This window comes from Glossina fuscipes, unplaced genomic scaffold (assembly GCF_014805625.2).
Source record: "Glossina fuscipes isolate IAEA_lab_2018 unplaced genomic scaffold, Yale_Gfus_2 42, whole genome shotgun sequence".
Taxonomy (NCBI): domain Eukaryota; kingdom Metazoa; phylum Arthropoda; class Insecta; order Diptera; family Glossinidae; genus Glossina; species Glossina fuscipes.
In genome coordinates, this window is record NW_023998426.1 from 2,708,834 (window position 1) to 2,726,351 (window position 17,518).

Here is a 17,518-nt window from a genome sequence, read left to right on the forward strand (position 1 = left end):
TTTGCACTCAAGTTATTTAAAACCTCATTAGATATTTTGTAATTAATCATAGTTCTCTTGTCTTGCCAAACAAACAAAGAAATATTTTTTTTTTGTTTTTCTTTCTTTGCATTTTCCGTTTGTTTCAACGCGCACAAGTCCGTACTTTGCATTTATGTTAATCTTATTAGATATGCAATTCAAAGTTTTGGCATCTGCTTGAAAAAAATCTCAAGTCATGCAAAGTTTCTTACTTAAAAAAAAAATCGTTAGCATATATTTAAGCCATTTTTTTACTCTTAATAAATTAACGAAAAAATATTCATAAGAAATTATGAATGTAAAAAAAAGATATATTCGGTGTTGTTCAATTGCTTTTGCACTAGACATTTTACATAGTAAGACATGAAGGGATCTTGTGACAAAGTAGAAACATGTAACCGCTTGATGCGGTTTTACTTCCATTTTTTATAGGCTGAGGTGATTTGCAACCATTTCGATTAGTAGCTGTTGCGAACAACAAGCGAAAGGCTGCAAATTTCGAGATATACTTTTCGTTCAAAAATCGTTGAAGCTTCTTAAAAGTACCTTTCATATCCTACACTACTTCTTTTTTTTTTTGTTTAATATGATCAACCACTCAGAGGCGTCCCCTATACGTGCAATACAGTGAGTGTTAGAAAAAAGTCGGGGAAAAGAAACAGTTAAAGAGCGGGCCGGAGTCTAGTAAGTGTTACGACTTCAGCTATTATACCGATCGATTTCGAACTACTTTCTGTCCGTCTTGCATTATTGCTTTCAGCCTACAGGACGCAATTTTTGAGATATTTTGAAATTGTTCGACCACTTTCAACGTAAAGCTTTTTTTGTAAAAAACTCATTATATGAATAATTGTGATGTGACGTAGAATATATAAAGGCCGACCCGTTTCAAATAAATTTATTTCTTAACTTTTTAATACTACCTTGAGTGCTGCTAATATGGGTTGTATCCATGCAGTTGTTTGTGTTACTTGTTGTTGTTGTAATAAAAAAGGGAAAACGTATCCTAAAGTAACTTCTCTGCCCACCCAATATTAATAGGTATCGAAATTCTAATTTTTCGTACTCTTTTATTTTTAGTATTTAATAAAGATTGTTGCTCAGAAAGGTTCGATCGGGGAAAAATATGATTTTACCTTACTGTTACTATTATTTTACCACGTTTTGTGGGATATCATTAAACGCAAAACTTCTGATCCTGAATAAGGACACAAATATATAATGTAAGCTGTTGTTACTCCCGTAAAAATTATATCTTCTTAGTACATGAATGGTGAGTTTGGTCCAAAGTTAAGTAAGTTAAAACGAATAATTACGAATTTCGTGAAAGTTCCATCACATAAGGTAGTACAAGTACAAGTTAATCTTTGTTGCCAGATAAAGATTTCTTTTTTTCGAAGAACATTTATCCTGAGCGACCATTCAAAAAGTGATCTCGTCCAACTTTTCCACATTCATTTAGTGTATCAATATACTATTTTTAATATTAATATTTTATAAGCTTATAGTGTAATACAAGGAATGACCATAAAAGTAGTCCGATCCAATATAATATTTTCAATAGAATTCGTTCTGACATTTCGGCACAACTAAATTCATCAAAGTGTCTCGAATATTATGATCTGTAGATTGACGACAAATATACATGGACTCGCATCAGATATTTCAATCGATTCCGAAGGCAATTCTGAACTGGCCGTCTCTCAGTAATCGTTCTAAATATTGACTACATACGTGTTAGTTTAACATTTGCTTGCACAACAATGATATATAATATCCTTGATGTTCTTTTTGCATCCCACGCCCCTTTAAAAAAGCAGCCATAATTTCGCCAAGATCTTGTGAAGTATATTCAAAATTCGCTTTAAAGTAAGCAAAGCATTCTCGCATGGCTTTATTCTAAAATTTTCGAATATGTGATAACTAAAATAACAACAACAATAAAAAGAATGTTTTTATTTCAATGAGAGCAAACGAATATTAATAAGAATTCTTTAAAAGTTTGACAAGCAAACTGCATAGAGCACTCATTGGGGCATCACTATACAGATTATCTGTACCCATTAAGACAGTGGTCTTAATTAAAGCAATCAAAATATATTTTTCTTCTTTTTGTCGACATAATTAAATAAATAACATATTCGAGGTCCACATAATCACACATTTGCGCACATATACGCACATATAAGGGAAATCATTAATATGTCTGTATATGTATTTATGTTTGTAGGTATGTATTTTTGCTTAATAGTATATAAAATACTTTACTGATTATTGTTGTTGCCGTATTCAAACTGTGAACAATGTGTGTGCGTTTGTGTGTGTGTGTGTGTGTGTATGTGTGTATGTGTGTATGGGTGTATGTGTGTGCACACTTTTAAGCTCATTAAAAAGTTTTTACGATTTTTTGTTTACTCTCTCCGAACAAATATCAAATGAATGAGTTCTAAAGTTTTTAATGTTGCTTCGCTATGAAAACACGCACCAAACTCCTGTTTACACCACGTCTCCAAATAAAAAAAAAAAAAAAAAAAAATGCAAGGAAAAGAGTTGAAGAAGATATGCTCTTGGTAATGATGTTGAGTAAAGCAACACTTCCGGCTTATTTCATAAAAAAAAAAAAAAAAAAAAATTATTTACGAAACATAAAAGCGATGATGTTGACGTTTCATTGAGATATTTTTAATTAGATAGAAAACTTTATTATTAAAAGTATGTATCTGTATGCGCGCCAAGACGTATTTTGGAAATTAGGTTTGTGTCGAAAGAAATTTTAATTACAAAATTTTATAAATTAATATGCAAAACAATTTGCAAAAAAAAAAAAAATTAAAACTAAAAATGGCTCCATTCACCTGCAACGCATTGAGAGCTGGCGGCGATGACAACATTTCCTCGATCTATCATTTAGTTTCAATGCCAGATATGTGCATATACTGCACGTATGTACTGCGATAAGCAAACGAAGCCATTTTCCCTTATATCAAGTAGTAGACGGTTTTCTGGGCAAATAAATGATCAAATTTTTTGTTGTGAACGCCAATTACGACTGTTCGTCGGCTAATGCGAGGCATAGGCTCATGAGTATACTCCTGGGGTACGTTTAGTCGGCTTACCTTTAATTTCCAAATTAAGCTTAAGGTTGTAAACCTTTTCATTAGAATCCTTTCTTATTAGCCTAAATAATTCCAATACAAGTTAAATTCGATATCATGATTAAACCTTCACAATACTAAATACATATTTTATTTAACCAGAATGAGGCCTGCAGCGCTTTACTTCTACGGATTATTTCACTTATTCCCATTGTCTAATAACTTTGCCCCCTTATATGGGCACTTTGCCTAGTCTACCTATACGGTCTTTTTTCTCTTGAACTTAAAAACTAAGTGTTAGGCTCCTACATAAATGTACGTTATACTTATGGTCACGGGTGATAAGACTTGCATCCTTACTCACGTCGGCTAAATCACAAAGAAAGAGGAAATGCTTTTGAAATTTCCTCCAAGGATAAGTTCGCCTGATACGATTGTCGTTGCCAATCGATTTAAGTATCAATAAGTCGTTCGATATGACTTCGAATGCAATTATACTTCCATACACATGTCGCACTGTAGCACTATCCTGAATGGTAACATAGAACTTAACAAACTGAGAATACCTATAGATAACCTAAAGCAAAGTAATGAACGAAAACGAACTTGCGAGGTTGGCTCTTACACCCAAAATGTCTTTTTTCTGATTAAACATTTTTAAGAGCTACTTTAGTTAGGGCTGATGTTCAGTTAATACTTAACGACGTGCTCTGAGGTGTTTCCTCCGTATACCTAGGTTTAAATAAATCTCACCATTAAATAACCTTTCCTAGACAATTTCTTAAAAACAATATATGTGGACACCTTTAGAACGGTTTAATATTGCATTAATAGGCAAAAAGACTATAGTGGGATTTCGCCCATCACTAAATACCCTACACAACTTCCCTTAATATAACTTTTCAAAATAAAATATTATAAAGGAGGTGGTCGTAACAGTCGTCCGATTTGACCGATTTCTAACAGCGTTCGCTCTTGGGCCAAAACGTGCCGGGATGGATCAAATTCCACCAAAACATCCCAAAAACTGCAGCCCGTAGGTTGCATACAAGAAATCAAACAAACTTAGATCGATTAACAAAATAATAAAAGGTGGATCTATCTCATGTCTTTCCGGATGTTATATGCATCCGTACAAAATTAATATATCCTTACGCTACAGTTGATTTTGGGCCATAACAATAATAAAATTATATTATAAAATCTTCATTATAATAAATTTGTCGTACCAATACACCTATGACTCTCTGCATAGAGATTTGTTGGAAATATGTCTGGCGTATTTGTTTTCAATGTCTTGTAAGTCGTTTTTAGTACTCTACTCTACAACTAAACAATTACAGCATAAAATACGGAGCACCACAGTTCTCTTAAAATGTTATATGCAAGTATCAGGTAAAATCACCATGGTCATCAAATCAACGTTTAGACGAAATAATTTTGACTTAAAGTCTCACCTTAGCTTAGGTAAGATTAAGCCAAGCGATCATCAAAGAATCAAAGCACTTCTCATAGAGAATTTCTAATTTTACTTTAAAGTATTAAGAAATGCACTTAGGCTGGCCATCGGATTTATTTATTCACAATTCTTGAAATCAATTTATATGAACTGTTTCGAAATAGTTTCATTTCAAAGCAAACTTAAGTCTAAGCTTAGCTAGCGATTAAATCACTTATTGTGCTTAACTTCTAAAGTCAGTATTTACATCAACTCTTTTACAATATTTTCTTCAGAGCACGTTTCACGAATAGCTTCTGGAGCCGCCTTAAATTCGCACGAGCAGACGAGTGAGTCAAGTCAGTGCTCAAGAACTCAAATCTCAAGCGCGAGCGAGTGTTCTTTAAACGAAGTTATAGGTCGTACCTCAGCCGGTAAAGGCACAAATAAACACTTACCAGGTTGCGACCATCACCTCCATACACCTTTCCTCACACTCCTTTCACCGCTGAGTGCTTGGTCATGTTAAAAAAAAAACAAAAAAATTCTTTTAAGAATATTCTTGACCGTATTTCAAACCATAAGCCATATTCAACAAGTTTCACACACATTGCGTTAAATGCTGAACAAATTAAACGTATTTGCGTCGTGCAAACAAAGTACTTGTTTTTTTATATGATTGATATGATTTTTACCCCAGCAATGCAATGCAGGCTATGTGTTCATTTATATATGAATACAAATAATCAAATTCGGCGACCTTTTGGCGCATGATGCACAATGGAAATTCCTTCGTCCCCTTAGTCGGATCTTAACCCGTAAACTCTTTGCTTTTGTGTTGCCTTTGGCTTTATCTCTATTATTCGTTACTTTTTTTTTTACTTTTGTTTCTTTCAAGTCTCTTTAGGAAGACCAGGCCATATATTGCCCAAAACCTCAATTAAATCGACAGTGACGACATCATCAAGAATCTGAAACAATTGATAATAGATGACAAAGATGCTTAATACTAACTATAAAAGTCGAAAAATAATATAATCAAAGCCAGGTAAGAGTCCTTACGAAGTGTAGACTAAAGCACCGACCATCGCCAGTTCTTATTGCCAAGCTGGTTGAGTCTAGGCTGTGGAATGTCAACTTTAGATTTGGAAAGCAATGGACAAAAGTTGTCACCACAATGAATATAGGCTGCCCCGCTAAGAAAGCGCGATCGCTTTCACGTTTAATAACCAATTGAAAATTTTATGAATTTGGATGAAAACGTCTAACGCCACTTGTACTCCGTTCCAATAAGCGGAAATATAAGGTTTTCAAAAAAAGTTTTTTTTTTTTTAAATCCGTTTGAGTGGCCGAGTAGAGAAGAGGCTCCACTAGCAACTCAGTGGTCGTGGATTCAAATCCCAAGTGCGGTAGAGTTTTTAATAAAGCCGAGAGCCTTGCGCTTTAAGACTTTAGCCTTACAATTTATTCTCTGGCTAAATTAAGCAAAACACAGGAAAACTTTATAGTCATGAATATTCCGCTTCAATATGGATAGCTCTCGTGGACTAGCCCATGACGTTTTGTGCTTAAGATTGTCATAGTAGACGCTCTGTTCTTCCCTAGTCACAATACATTAAAGAAAACTCTTCTTTCCTTTGCCTGGCAAGCAATCAGACCGCCATGTTGAGAAAGTTTGAAACGGCATTTTCAACCAATTCGTGTGATAGCCATTTGCCCGCCTTTCAAAACCTTCCCGTCGATTGTAAACATGTAAAAATACTTGATTCATCAACTGCTAATCTGTTCGAAAATTCTTTGAGTGTTTGATTTTCGTCCAGTAAGTATTCCAGTTCATGGTCTTCGAACTTTTCTGGCCTTCCGGGCCATTCTTTGTCAATGTGAATGTAGAAAATGCAATTTTGAACTTTCCTTGTGTAGCGTTTGTACACACGGGATAAGTCAATAATGCTACATGAAAACCCGTTACTTTTTGTAGAGAAAGGGCAAAATCACTGAATTTAACCATTGTATACGTTGATACTCTACATTACTTTATTATTTTCACCAAATGGGCACTGATCAAAACATATGCAAGCACTTATTGCATATGTTTTATGTATATTAAATATATATATAATACTAGTATATATTTTTTGCCGCTAAAAAAAATTAATACAAACTTTAACCAGAAGTGACGTTTACTTTCGGAACATGAAACTCGATGACCACTGAGTTTAAGAAAACATCCACAGTCATTACAGGGCATGTTACGTTCCTACTACTTCTACTAATCCTCCAATACTAAACCCTTTACTAATGAATGACACTTTCCTTCGGTTTACAACCTAAATTTATTTAAAAAAAAAGAACAAGTGTTAACTATGAAGTGTTAGACACCAAAAGGTATAAATTCTTTCTTGTTCTCTCTTATACTCTTTGAATGACTTTTTATTGTATTTAAAAGCATTTGTTTTTAAGCTAAAATCCAGTTGATTTCATATCTAACAAACAAAAAAAAGTTCTGTTCTGGCTTTTCATATATTTATGGCTTTAGATAGCGCTACCATGCAAATGGGTTTAAATGAGAGCCATTAAAAACGTTCTCTGATAATTGTGGATAATGTTTCTTTTTTTGGAAGAGTAGGTGGCGCAAAAGAGGAAAACAAAAATTCTTTTACAAAAGTATGTAGAATTGCCTCGGCTAGTTGTAGTTGTTAGTGAGATTGTGGCTTAATCGTTATGGTTATAATGTCGACTATACATACATTCACACACAAATGCAGAAAACACAAATAGTTTTGTTCACATAAATATATTATGAATGGGACAGTAAAGGCTGTTAAGTATCGAGATTACAAGCTCTATACTGTGTGTCAAGAGTACAACATGTTTTGTGCCCTTAATGCGAATAAATATATGCTTCCATACCACAGAATAAAGTCATACTGGCTGACTGGCACCATACGAGTCATAATATAATGGTATTAGTTTTGGTTAAATGGTAGAAATATGCACTTACGTAGTTGAACCCAGTAGTGTAAACCCAACCATTCTCCCCCAAAAACGACTACGTTACAGATAAAACTCATCTCAATTAGTCAAGAGTTTAAATAAACAAAAAAAAAAAAAACGGTATCAACTCTTTATTAAAAAAAAAAAAAAAACACTTTAAAAATTCTTACGAATTCGAATGCTCTTGGGTCTTCTTCTTCTTTTCTGTTATTTTTTTTTTTTTCTTTTTGTAAAAAAAGTGAAATTCAATTTCAATTACGTTTAATACGTATATTATTATCTCAGCCTTGACCTTCATTTGTCTTAGGTTTCTGTGTTTATCATATTTTCATTTTTGATCACACTTGAGCCGTGACCTTGTTCATGAATTTTAATAAATTAACACTTTCTCATATAGTTCCCGTATTAAATTGAATTCAATTTACATTGCATACGACGCATATACTTACTACGCCGCGAATTGCATCACTAACGGACCTCTGTGTTTGTTTATTTGCATTACGGCATGAATGTATATATATACATATATATATATATATATATATACGCTTATCAACGTATCCATTGGTCTGATGTAAAATAAACAGAGAACAACTTAGAATATGAAATAATTGTAATGAAGTTAAAGAAACCTCAACTGTTTGTTCATTATCTTATTAACAATTCCGAGAATCATATGTTTATTAATATCAATGAAAACCGTATATAGAACGAGGAAAGTGTTTAAAATTCTTTGAAATTTAAGTTAAATTAGATTTCAAGTAACAAATACATACACAAAAACAAGTGCAGGTGTTATTAAATACCCTACACTATCCTACCGTTATTCATATAATGACTTTTCAAAGTAATTCGTTATAATAGAAATAATCGAAAAAGTGGCCCGATCCGACGCATTTTCAATAGCATTCATTCTTGAGGCAAGACATGTCGATATACTATATATTTCATCTAAATATCTTGAAAAGTGCGACCTGTACATGCAGGCTAAGCCTAAGAGTATAAAACCGACCGGCGGACAGACAATCTTAAATAGATTCAGAGAGTGATACTGGCCCGATCGGTATAATGAATTCTACGTATACCTGAAATCCTACTTGGTGCTGCATATATTAACAAAAAGCTAATATACTCTAGCACCACAAGTGCTGTAAAGTATAACAAACTTGTAAATTGTTGAACTACTACTTGAAATTCCTTTTAAAAAATATCTTAATGAAAAAATATTTTGTAAACACTCCATACTAACTATATACAGAGAATCCGCCTGAGTGGCCGAAGGCAAGGAATCTCGAGTAGCAATTCAATAGTTCGAATCTCAAGTGCAGTAGAGTTTTTAATTAAAGCCGGATAGCCATAGAAGCTAGAGCTTTAAGAGTTTAGTCTTGGAATTTATTTCTCTGGCGAAATTGATAATAAGAATAATAATAACATTTATATAGATTGTATAGAATTATATAGATTTATACCTTTTTTCTTAATGTTTGTTTTAGAGCAATACCTACCAATCAATATATTAGTTTGGGGAAAAAGAAATCCGTTATTTTTATATGAACTTCAGGACTTTATTTAACACGCTTCGGATTGTCCGATTTGGGTCAAATATGCACCGTTTTGTTGTACGATTTGTTGCCATTTTAAAGGTAACTTCAAAATGCCTATCTCATAGAAGTCCTGGTCTCTATTTGCAAAAAACTCTAGTAGTCGATTTTCACAATCCTCCCTAGATTCCAATTTTTTATCATTAAAGAAATTTTGCAATGCAAGAAAAAGATGATAATCGCTTGGTGCCAAGTCCGGACTGTATGGCGGATGCATTAAAACTTCCCAACCAAGCTCCCGAAGTTTCTGGCGAGTCACTGTAGATGTATGTGGCCTAGCGTTGTCCTGGTGGAACACGACACCTCTCCTGTTGGCCAATTCTGGCCGTTTCTGGTCAATCGCTATCTTCAAATGGTCCAGTTGTTGACAGTAGAGATCAGAATTTAGCGTTTGGCCATATGGAAGCAACTCATAATAAATAATCCCCTTCCAGTCCCACCAAATGCATAGCAAAACCTTCCTGGTTTGACCACCGTTTGAGGTGCTTCAGCGCTCTTTGACCACGATCGTTTTCGCACAGGATTATCGTATGTGATCCATTTCTCATCTCCAGTCACCATCCGTTTAAGAAATGGGTCTATCTCATTCCGTTTGGCCAAGGCTTCGCAGATGGAAATTCGATCCATCATGTTTTTTTCTGTTAATTGGTGTGGCACCCAAACATCGAGCTTGTTTTTGAATCCAGCTTTGTGTAAATGGTTTAAAACTGTTTTATGGTCGATTTTTAGCTCCTGGGCGATGTTACGATTGCTAACATGCCGGTCAACTTCGATCATTTCTCCGATTTTATCGACATTTGCACATAATTGGCTGTTACAGTATCGGAACCATAAACACCATTCACAATTTTAGCCACCTGGCTTGCATTTTCGCCTTTATCAAAGAAAAACTGTAAAATGTACCGAATTTTCTCTTTGTTCACTTTCATTTTTAACACGCTGTAACTCACAACTGAATGCACAAAACAAAAAACAGCAAAAGAATTTTTTTTACTGCGAAATGTCCCCTTTCCAAGGAGCATAAATCTGAAATTGTTTGATCGATACTTTACGGGAAATCTATCAGTGCAGCCATCTACCGAAAAAATAATGGATTTCTTTTTCCCCAAACTAATATTTTCGTATAGAGGGTATATTAAGCTTGTGCAGACGTATGTAAAACGCAGAAGGGCTTAACATAGATCCACCTTTTATTATATCGATCGATCCAGAATCATTATCTGAGTTGATCAAAGCCTGTCCGTTCGTCTGATGTCTGTCCATGCATTTTTGTTTTCAAGCTACAGGTCGCAATTTTTGAGATATTTGGCACCCCGACGTACTTTGCCCAAAAGGGCAAACGCTGTTGGAAATGGTTCCGCTCGGTTGCTTTTTGCAATCACTCCGCATATAACGCGCTATTCTAAAAAGTCGTTATATGAAAAAAAGGCGAATTTCAACATTTCTCGACAAAAGTGGCTAAGTCGTAGTTTTTCGGCATTCTAAATTAGTACGAAAACTTTCGACCAACTGGGGCAATTTTTGAAACCCTTCTCATATAACGAAAACTGAATTTCATACGACAAAGAGATATGTTTCAATGCGTCATAATGGATATTATATCATAACAGTAATTTAACATAAACAAATTAAATGTATCAAATTTAGACCATCTCGGCCTATTTTGTTGAATCCTACCCTAAAAAGCATTTTGTCCAAAGTTGATCCGTTATAGAGCAGAAAAGTGTAAGTTTTAATATGTGATGATGAAAATTGACACATGGTAGTAATTTCATAAAAAAATAAGATTGTGCTGGACAATGTGGTGTAGGGTATTCAATGACCAGCGTTGCCCAACTAGGATGTTTTTACTTGTTTTCATATATTTCAATCCGATAGACAACAACGTTTTTTCACATATTGCAGTTAACATCAGAACCACCCTGAAGTTTTGCGTGCGTCTATTTCCATTACAATAAATCAATTTGAGCCATAACTTTGTCGAGTTGGCACAGTTGCAGAGTTGTCGGTGAGATGCTAAAATTTGAAACAAGTATCGCTTGATCGAAGCCAAGATTAAAAAGCGGTAATGACCTACCCACCTAAACGGTCCCAATAGATTAGAAAGACGGAAAATTTTTTCATATTTTGTATCGGTCGGCCTATGCGAGCTTCCCACAACGGTAATGCAACATAACTCTATTGGAGTTTTTACTTTAGGATTATGTTAGAGCATTGTCTTACGCCGATAAACCGAAAAGAAGTTATAGGTCGAATTGGTCGAAAAACTGATTTCATTAATATTTGTCTGAAACGCGAGAAAACCAGTTGGACAGAAGGACAAGCAAGCCTCGATCAAGATAATAAAACATTAGTTTATTTCAAATCCTTCTGGGTCTTACATACATCTGCACAAATTATCACAGGTGGGGTAGAGTATAAAAAAATCCTTATTTGATAAATCTTTAGAAGTATACGTCGGCAGTTATGGCAAACATATCGATTACAAATCATTCTCAGGAACTGGACATAACTGTTATTAATTGGCCACAATTTTACGCAGGGAGTTGGATTTGCTGCCTTAAGAAATCAAACTGGAAGACTATGACGCTTAGCATCAATTAATGTAATGCGTAGGTCTTTATAAACAACTAAAACATATCTCTCCAAGTTCTACGCGAAACACAAACGCCTATATGATCAAAGTGGCTATGAAAGACACTGGCGCGGGCATGACGAAGAGAAATCCAAGACAAACAAAAATTTTGGTTTTATTTTTACGAGAATTTTTCCATCATTAAGTCCATTAAGTCCATTGCTTGTCATATAAATATACATACTCGAAAGACGGAAAGGTTTTTGCATATGACTTACTATTGCACAAATACGTAAATATTTAATTGCCTGCAATTTTGGCATCAACAAAAACAACAACAAACTAGTATTTAAAAATATTTGCAAATTGCTCGTAGGAATCAGTTTGTTTTGCTTGCAAGCAAATTTCATAATTTCAAGTCGCCTGAAATTACCTTCAAAAACAGAATGAGATTTAAGGCAAAACGTACTCTTATCAATATGTAATTAGTAGAACTAGTAAAGTAAATTGATAAAAATCTTGCTGTGATTCATAGATGTTTTTTAGCACCAGTTCAGATTTATTACATTCGTGCATATATATATATATATATATATATATTGTATATAAAAATTTCTAAACGTTAAAAAACACACACATAAATTTTGAAATTTTATTCTATTACAAAATACAAAACAAAAAGAAGGGGAAAAAAAAACAAATCTATGTATATTTATATATGTATACATATTTAAATATGCATATACGTGCATATATATATATATATATATGTATATATATTTATATATATATATATATGTACATGTGTCAAAAAGCTGCCATTGATTTACTTATTCATATTAATACGCAGCAGATCTTTCCATTCTCACAGTCTATGCCCGGTCTTGTAAGGGCTGTAGGGCATCTGTCCATGCATGCGCCCATATGTTGAACACAAGGAGCCGGCCTCACAGGTACTATATATAGCAGTTATGGATAGAATGGGAAAAAGGGAAAGATGTGTGAAAGATATTATAACCAATTGTTGTGTTTACATATATGAAAGGATTTCATTGTTCGTGGTTTATGGATGGATAGAAAATTTTGAGGTTAATTGTTATAATTTTTTACTGTTAATGTTTTATATGAAAAAGGTGTTAACAAATCATTTTGCTTTTATTAATATGGTTTCGAAAATCTACTTACATTCATAACAGCATTCGACGCCACGATGCGCATTCGATGGGCATAAGCCCTTGTTAGTGGTCGGTTGAAGACAATCGCTACTATGGACACAAAGACCACCAACTAGGACGCATTGTCGATCACCTTGATACACCTTTACGCCCTGAATCACTGCAAAAATCAAAAAGCTCGCTTATTAATCTTAACTCAAAAAAAAAAAAAAAAAAATGTAAACAGAGGACCGCCCTAGTCATAAAGTGAGAAAAGCAAATACGTTTTATAGGTTTAATGAACTGTGTAACTAGTTTCAAAACATAAAGTTTCACACTTATAATTATTCAATAAAACGTGACTAACGACAACACTGTCATATACTATATAAATATACAAACACACACATACACATACGCATACACATACGAACATATCTACTCATATAGATTAATATGCATACGAATATACGCGCCTTGCATACAAATCATTCCGTAACGTAGTGTTGCACTATTCATTATTAACTGAATGATTAAACATGATAACGATGCAACGCAATGCATGGCAATGCAATGTTTACGTTGCAATTGAATTAATTGAGGTAGTCCCAAGCAAAATTTTAATACATTATGTTTAACCCAATCATTAATATGCAATATAATCTCACATGAGATCTTTAAGACAAAAACCCCAAGAGGTTATTACTATACGTTACCATATATAAGCGAAAATTAAACTGTGCAACGGTTTGTGCCAAGCCATTTATTTACGAAAATTATATCTTTGTTTTAGTAATTGAATAGTTTATAGGCCGACACGTTTATAAATGCTTATATATATATATATATATGAAGAAACCATTCATTCATTACTTTCTCTTATGCCTTTTTCAACAAAACACATCTGATGTGAATATTGTTTTTTTTTTTTTTTTTTTTAGCGAATTCTACAAGAAAAGAGGGAATAGAGTCAACAAAAAACGTTTAATTGATTACGTAATCTCTACATGAGAGACAAAGAAAGATAGAGAGCGAGAGAGAGAGAGAGAGAGAGATAGAGAAGGAGAGCAAATAAAGGGAGTAAAGACAATCCTTACTGCTGGAAAAGAAGAGACTACACTTTAAAGCCTATTGATGAGAGAAGGAAAGCGGATCGGGATAAGATGACAAAGGGAACTCATTTGCCGCTCTCCTCGTCTGCTTTTTTTGAAGATTTTGCTTAACTTGCTGCCTTGTCGTTTGTATGTCGTTTAATTATTGCTTCATTGCTTCTTACCATCTTTTTTTTTTTGTAGCAAAAGAAGAAAAAGTAAAAAGGGAGAAGACCCTAGGTTACATGTCGGACATCCGCTGCAAGAAGGCATCAATGTCCATCATCGCATGATACGAAGATACATTCACTCGATATATTAATCATGTATTTTATTGAACTTATTATGCTATAACGTTATAGAGGAAGCAATGCCCCCTAGCACTTAACAGGAAAGTATGGGAAAAACTATACATCTACACATTCCTCATATTCGGCTTAAATCGATAGCATTCTCAATTAATTTGTTCGACATACTTAGACAGAAAAAAGATCTATCCACTCGCTATAATTATATCATTTCGCATTTTATGAATTCCACACCATGTAAATTTCGAGCTACACACTATAAGTACACGTATATCTAACCCTATAATACCGTACGTCAGTTGTTGTACAAGGGTATCGTAAGCTTTTTTAAAGGTATGCAACTCGTGGAGTGGCTGAAGACACGTCTAAATTTTATTATACCGATTTAAGCAGGTCTGTGCCTCTGTTCGTCTGATTTTTTCCCCTTATATTCAACCGATAGGTCGCAATTGCTGAAATAGTTTGACAAAATCTAATACACTGACATGTTTTCGCCCAGGTGCAAACTATACTGAAAATTTATGTATTGGTTCGAACCGTCCAATCCCCACATAGTGATAACGCCTTATTTCGAAAAAACCGTTATATGAAAAAAATGTTGCAATTTTCAAACTTTCTCGACAAAAATCGCTCACTAATATTATTTAGGCATATTAAATTGATGTAAAAATTTTGGATCGTATGGGCTGATGTTTTGAACCCCCTTTTGTATGATCGTTAATACGAAAGGTAGACTTTTATGTTGGAAAACCGCATAATTTTTAATATTTTACAACAAGAATAGGTCCATAGTTGGAGGTTGACACAAAAATCTAATTTGAATCACGGAGGCCTGTTTCCATGCCCCATTCCCTAGAAAGATTCCCATGAAAAATAAGCATTTGTTTAATAAGAATTCTATTCTATTTTTTAATATATTGCAATGCAAAGTGGTCCCTTATACCAGACATAGCCCTACTAAATTTAGATCCGTTAAGTCGGACCCCATCTTTTATAAAGATACTAATGAATGGTAAGAGTTTAAATTGTAAGAAAGTCTTATTTGTAATATTTGTAACGTAAAACTTTACTTCCAAGCGAGACAAGCAAGTTATATGGGATCCAACGAGGAAAAGCCTTGTACGGCTAAATGTTTGTGCAATATTTTTTATAATACGGGTGTACTAATGCCTAAGAATATTTCTATATTACAATACACGGCAGGTTGACTTTGTGTTATCAGTTTTTGCGTAGCATGGGTGCTTTCTGCCACAACAACTGATTTTGAAAGAGTTTCGCGAATTTCGCCTTGGCAAACGGTGGAGCGGCATTGCCAGAATTGAAATAAGTGAACTTATGCATTCTTGTGTTAATAACACATGTCGTGCGAATGTCGTGCATACCGTCGCTTGAACATTTTCTCGAGTTAATTCCATTTTTACGTTCAAACATAATTTTCAGTTCACTGCAAACAATACAACAAAGAAATGCACGAATCGAGTCCAAATGGCAAAATACTCTGTTTCTTCGTCTAGAACTCAGCAAATCAGCAATAAACGATTCACTGTCCTATGCACAATAGGATCAATGACAAAACGAATTTCTTTGCCTACAAGTTAATAAGATTCTGACGGAGATCTGGCGAAAATTTCAGTGACAACACTTAGTGTAGTGCAATAAAGTGCAACATATAATAAATTAAAAAAAAAAATTGAAATATATGTTGCACCCCACGTGTATCCCTTACGGCGATATAGATATTATATATTATAATATAATCTAATAGCTAATAATCATTGAATGTTTAGAGTAAGTTGTTTACATTTTTGCACTCAATCACTTCGGTTTGTGGTCACATTTGAACTTTGCATGTTTTTAATTTGATTAGACAAAATATTCCCCGAATTGAAAGCTATATACATATATATATATATATATGCACAATCATTTTTTATTCACACTGAGTAAAAGAAACGAATTTTTCGGACTTATCTTGAACAAGCCTTGCACATATATATACTAAAAAACAAAAAAATATATATAATTTCTACTTGCTTTGATCAAATATTAACGAGACTTTTTAGCCAGCATGAAGTCGACAATGCTTTTTGAAAACTTAGAAACGAAAGAACAGGCAAAGCTCTGGATGGTGGCCTTGTTTGATTGTTTCTGAAGCTGGCGAATACATGAAAAGTATTAATAATGAAATATATAATAAAATAAATATAGTTTTTGTAGTCATCATCTGTTGCTAAAGAAGACGAAATAGTCTTTGAAAAAAAAAAAAAAAATCAAAAATTTCCCTTACGCTACAAAGGTTTGCAGAAACGCACGGGCTGCTAAGACTGTATGCTGTATGGGTAAAATAGACAAAAACAATTTGAAAGTATAAGATTATTGTGTCTATGAGTGAGTGGCAAAGTCAATGTTGCATGAATGCTTGTCAGGCCGCTAAAGACTTTTTCGAAGATCACATAACTGGTAAATAGTTTACGCGACCACGGTTGTTGCGTAATGGAAAATAATCTACTTTTAAGTTTCTTTTTATTTATTTATTTTTTGTGTTTTTTTTTTTCTTTTCTGTTAACACAGCAAAACTAATCTCACGCACACGCACACACATGTACCGAATCATAATAAGAACTAGGCAAGTGAAAGCGAAAAAAGGTCAAATACTGATAACGAAGTGATCCCCGTCCAAAATATAAAATAGAGTACACACTGTACTGTACACACTTACTATAATGGTCTTGAGCATCGTTGACTTCGTTATCATCAATGTCGGCGGCAACTGTTCGTATGGCCAACAAAGTAATTAACGCAATACTGCAGGTAAACGCATACGCTTTACAAGACATCTTCTATTTTTTTTTTTTTATTTTATTTATTTATTTATTTATTCTTTTCTTTTTGCGATTATATTTATATATTTAACTAAATTGATTAGAAAATTTCACAATTATTTATTATTTCAGCTTATTTCTTTTTTTTTTTTACTTATGTATTTCAGAAGAAAGTAAAAAAAAAAAAACAACTTTCAATGATTTTCAACGGCCCGGTGCACCAACCACTTGTAATTTGTTATTGTTTTTATTTTTTTTGCTTTTTTTTTTTGGTGAATTTTTCGAAAACATAAAAAAAAACAGAGATAAACACTTGCTTTGATAGCAGTTCGCTCTCAACTGAACGTTCTAAACTATTCGATGAATCTATTTAAGTGAAATTTATATGAAAATAAAAATTTCACGTGAATTTTCGACAA

The 17,518-nt window shown here is 33.6% G+C and overlaps 1 protein-coding gene across 3 annotated transcripts in view; it reads right to left on the reverse strand.

The window, feature by feature from the left end:
* LOC119636877 (U-scoloptoxin(19)-Sm1a) overlaps positions 1–17,191 on the reverse strand; it is a 30,348-nt gene extending 13,157 nt beyond the window's left edge. The window contains exons 1-3 of one of the 3 annotated variants that reach the window (XM_038032550.1): positions 16,997–17,191; positions 12,910–13,059; positions 12,555–12,680 (exon numbers count right to left, since the gene is read on the reverse strand). In XM_038032550.1, coding sequence (XP_037888478.1) covers positions 12,559–12,680; positions 12,910–13,059; positions 16,997–17,114 — 390 coding nt within the window. In that variant the 5' untranslated portion in view covers positions 17,115–17,191 and the 3' untranslated portion in view covers positions 12,555–12,558. The other 2 variants (XM_038032552.1, XM_038032551.1) reach the window with 2 other exon arrangements.
* Positions 17,192–17,518: the final 327 nt, after the last annotated feature.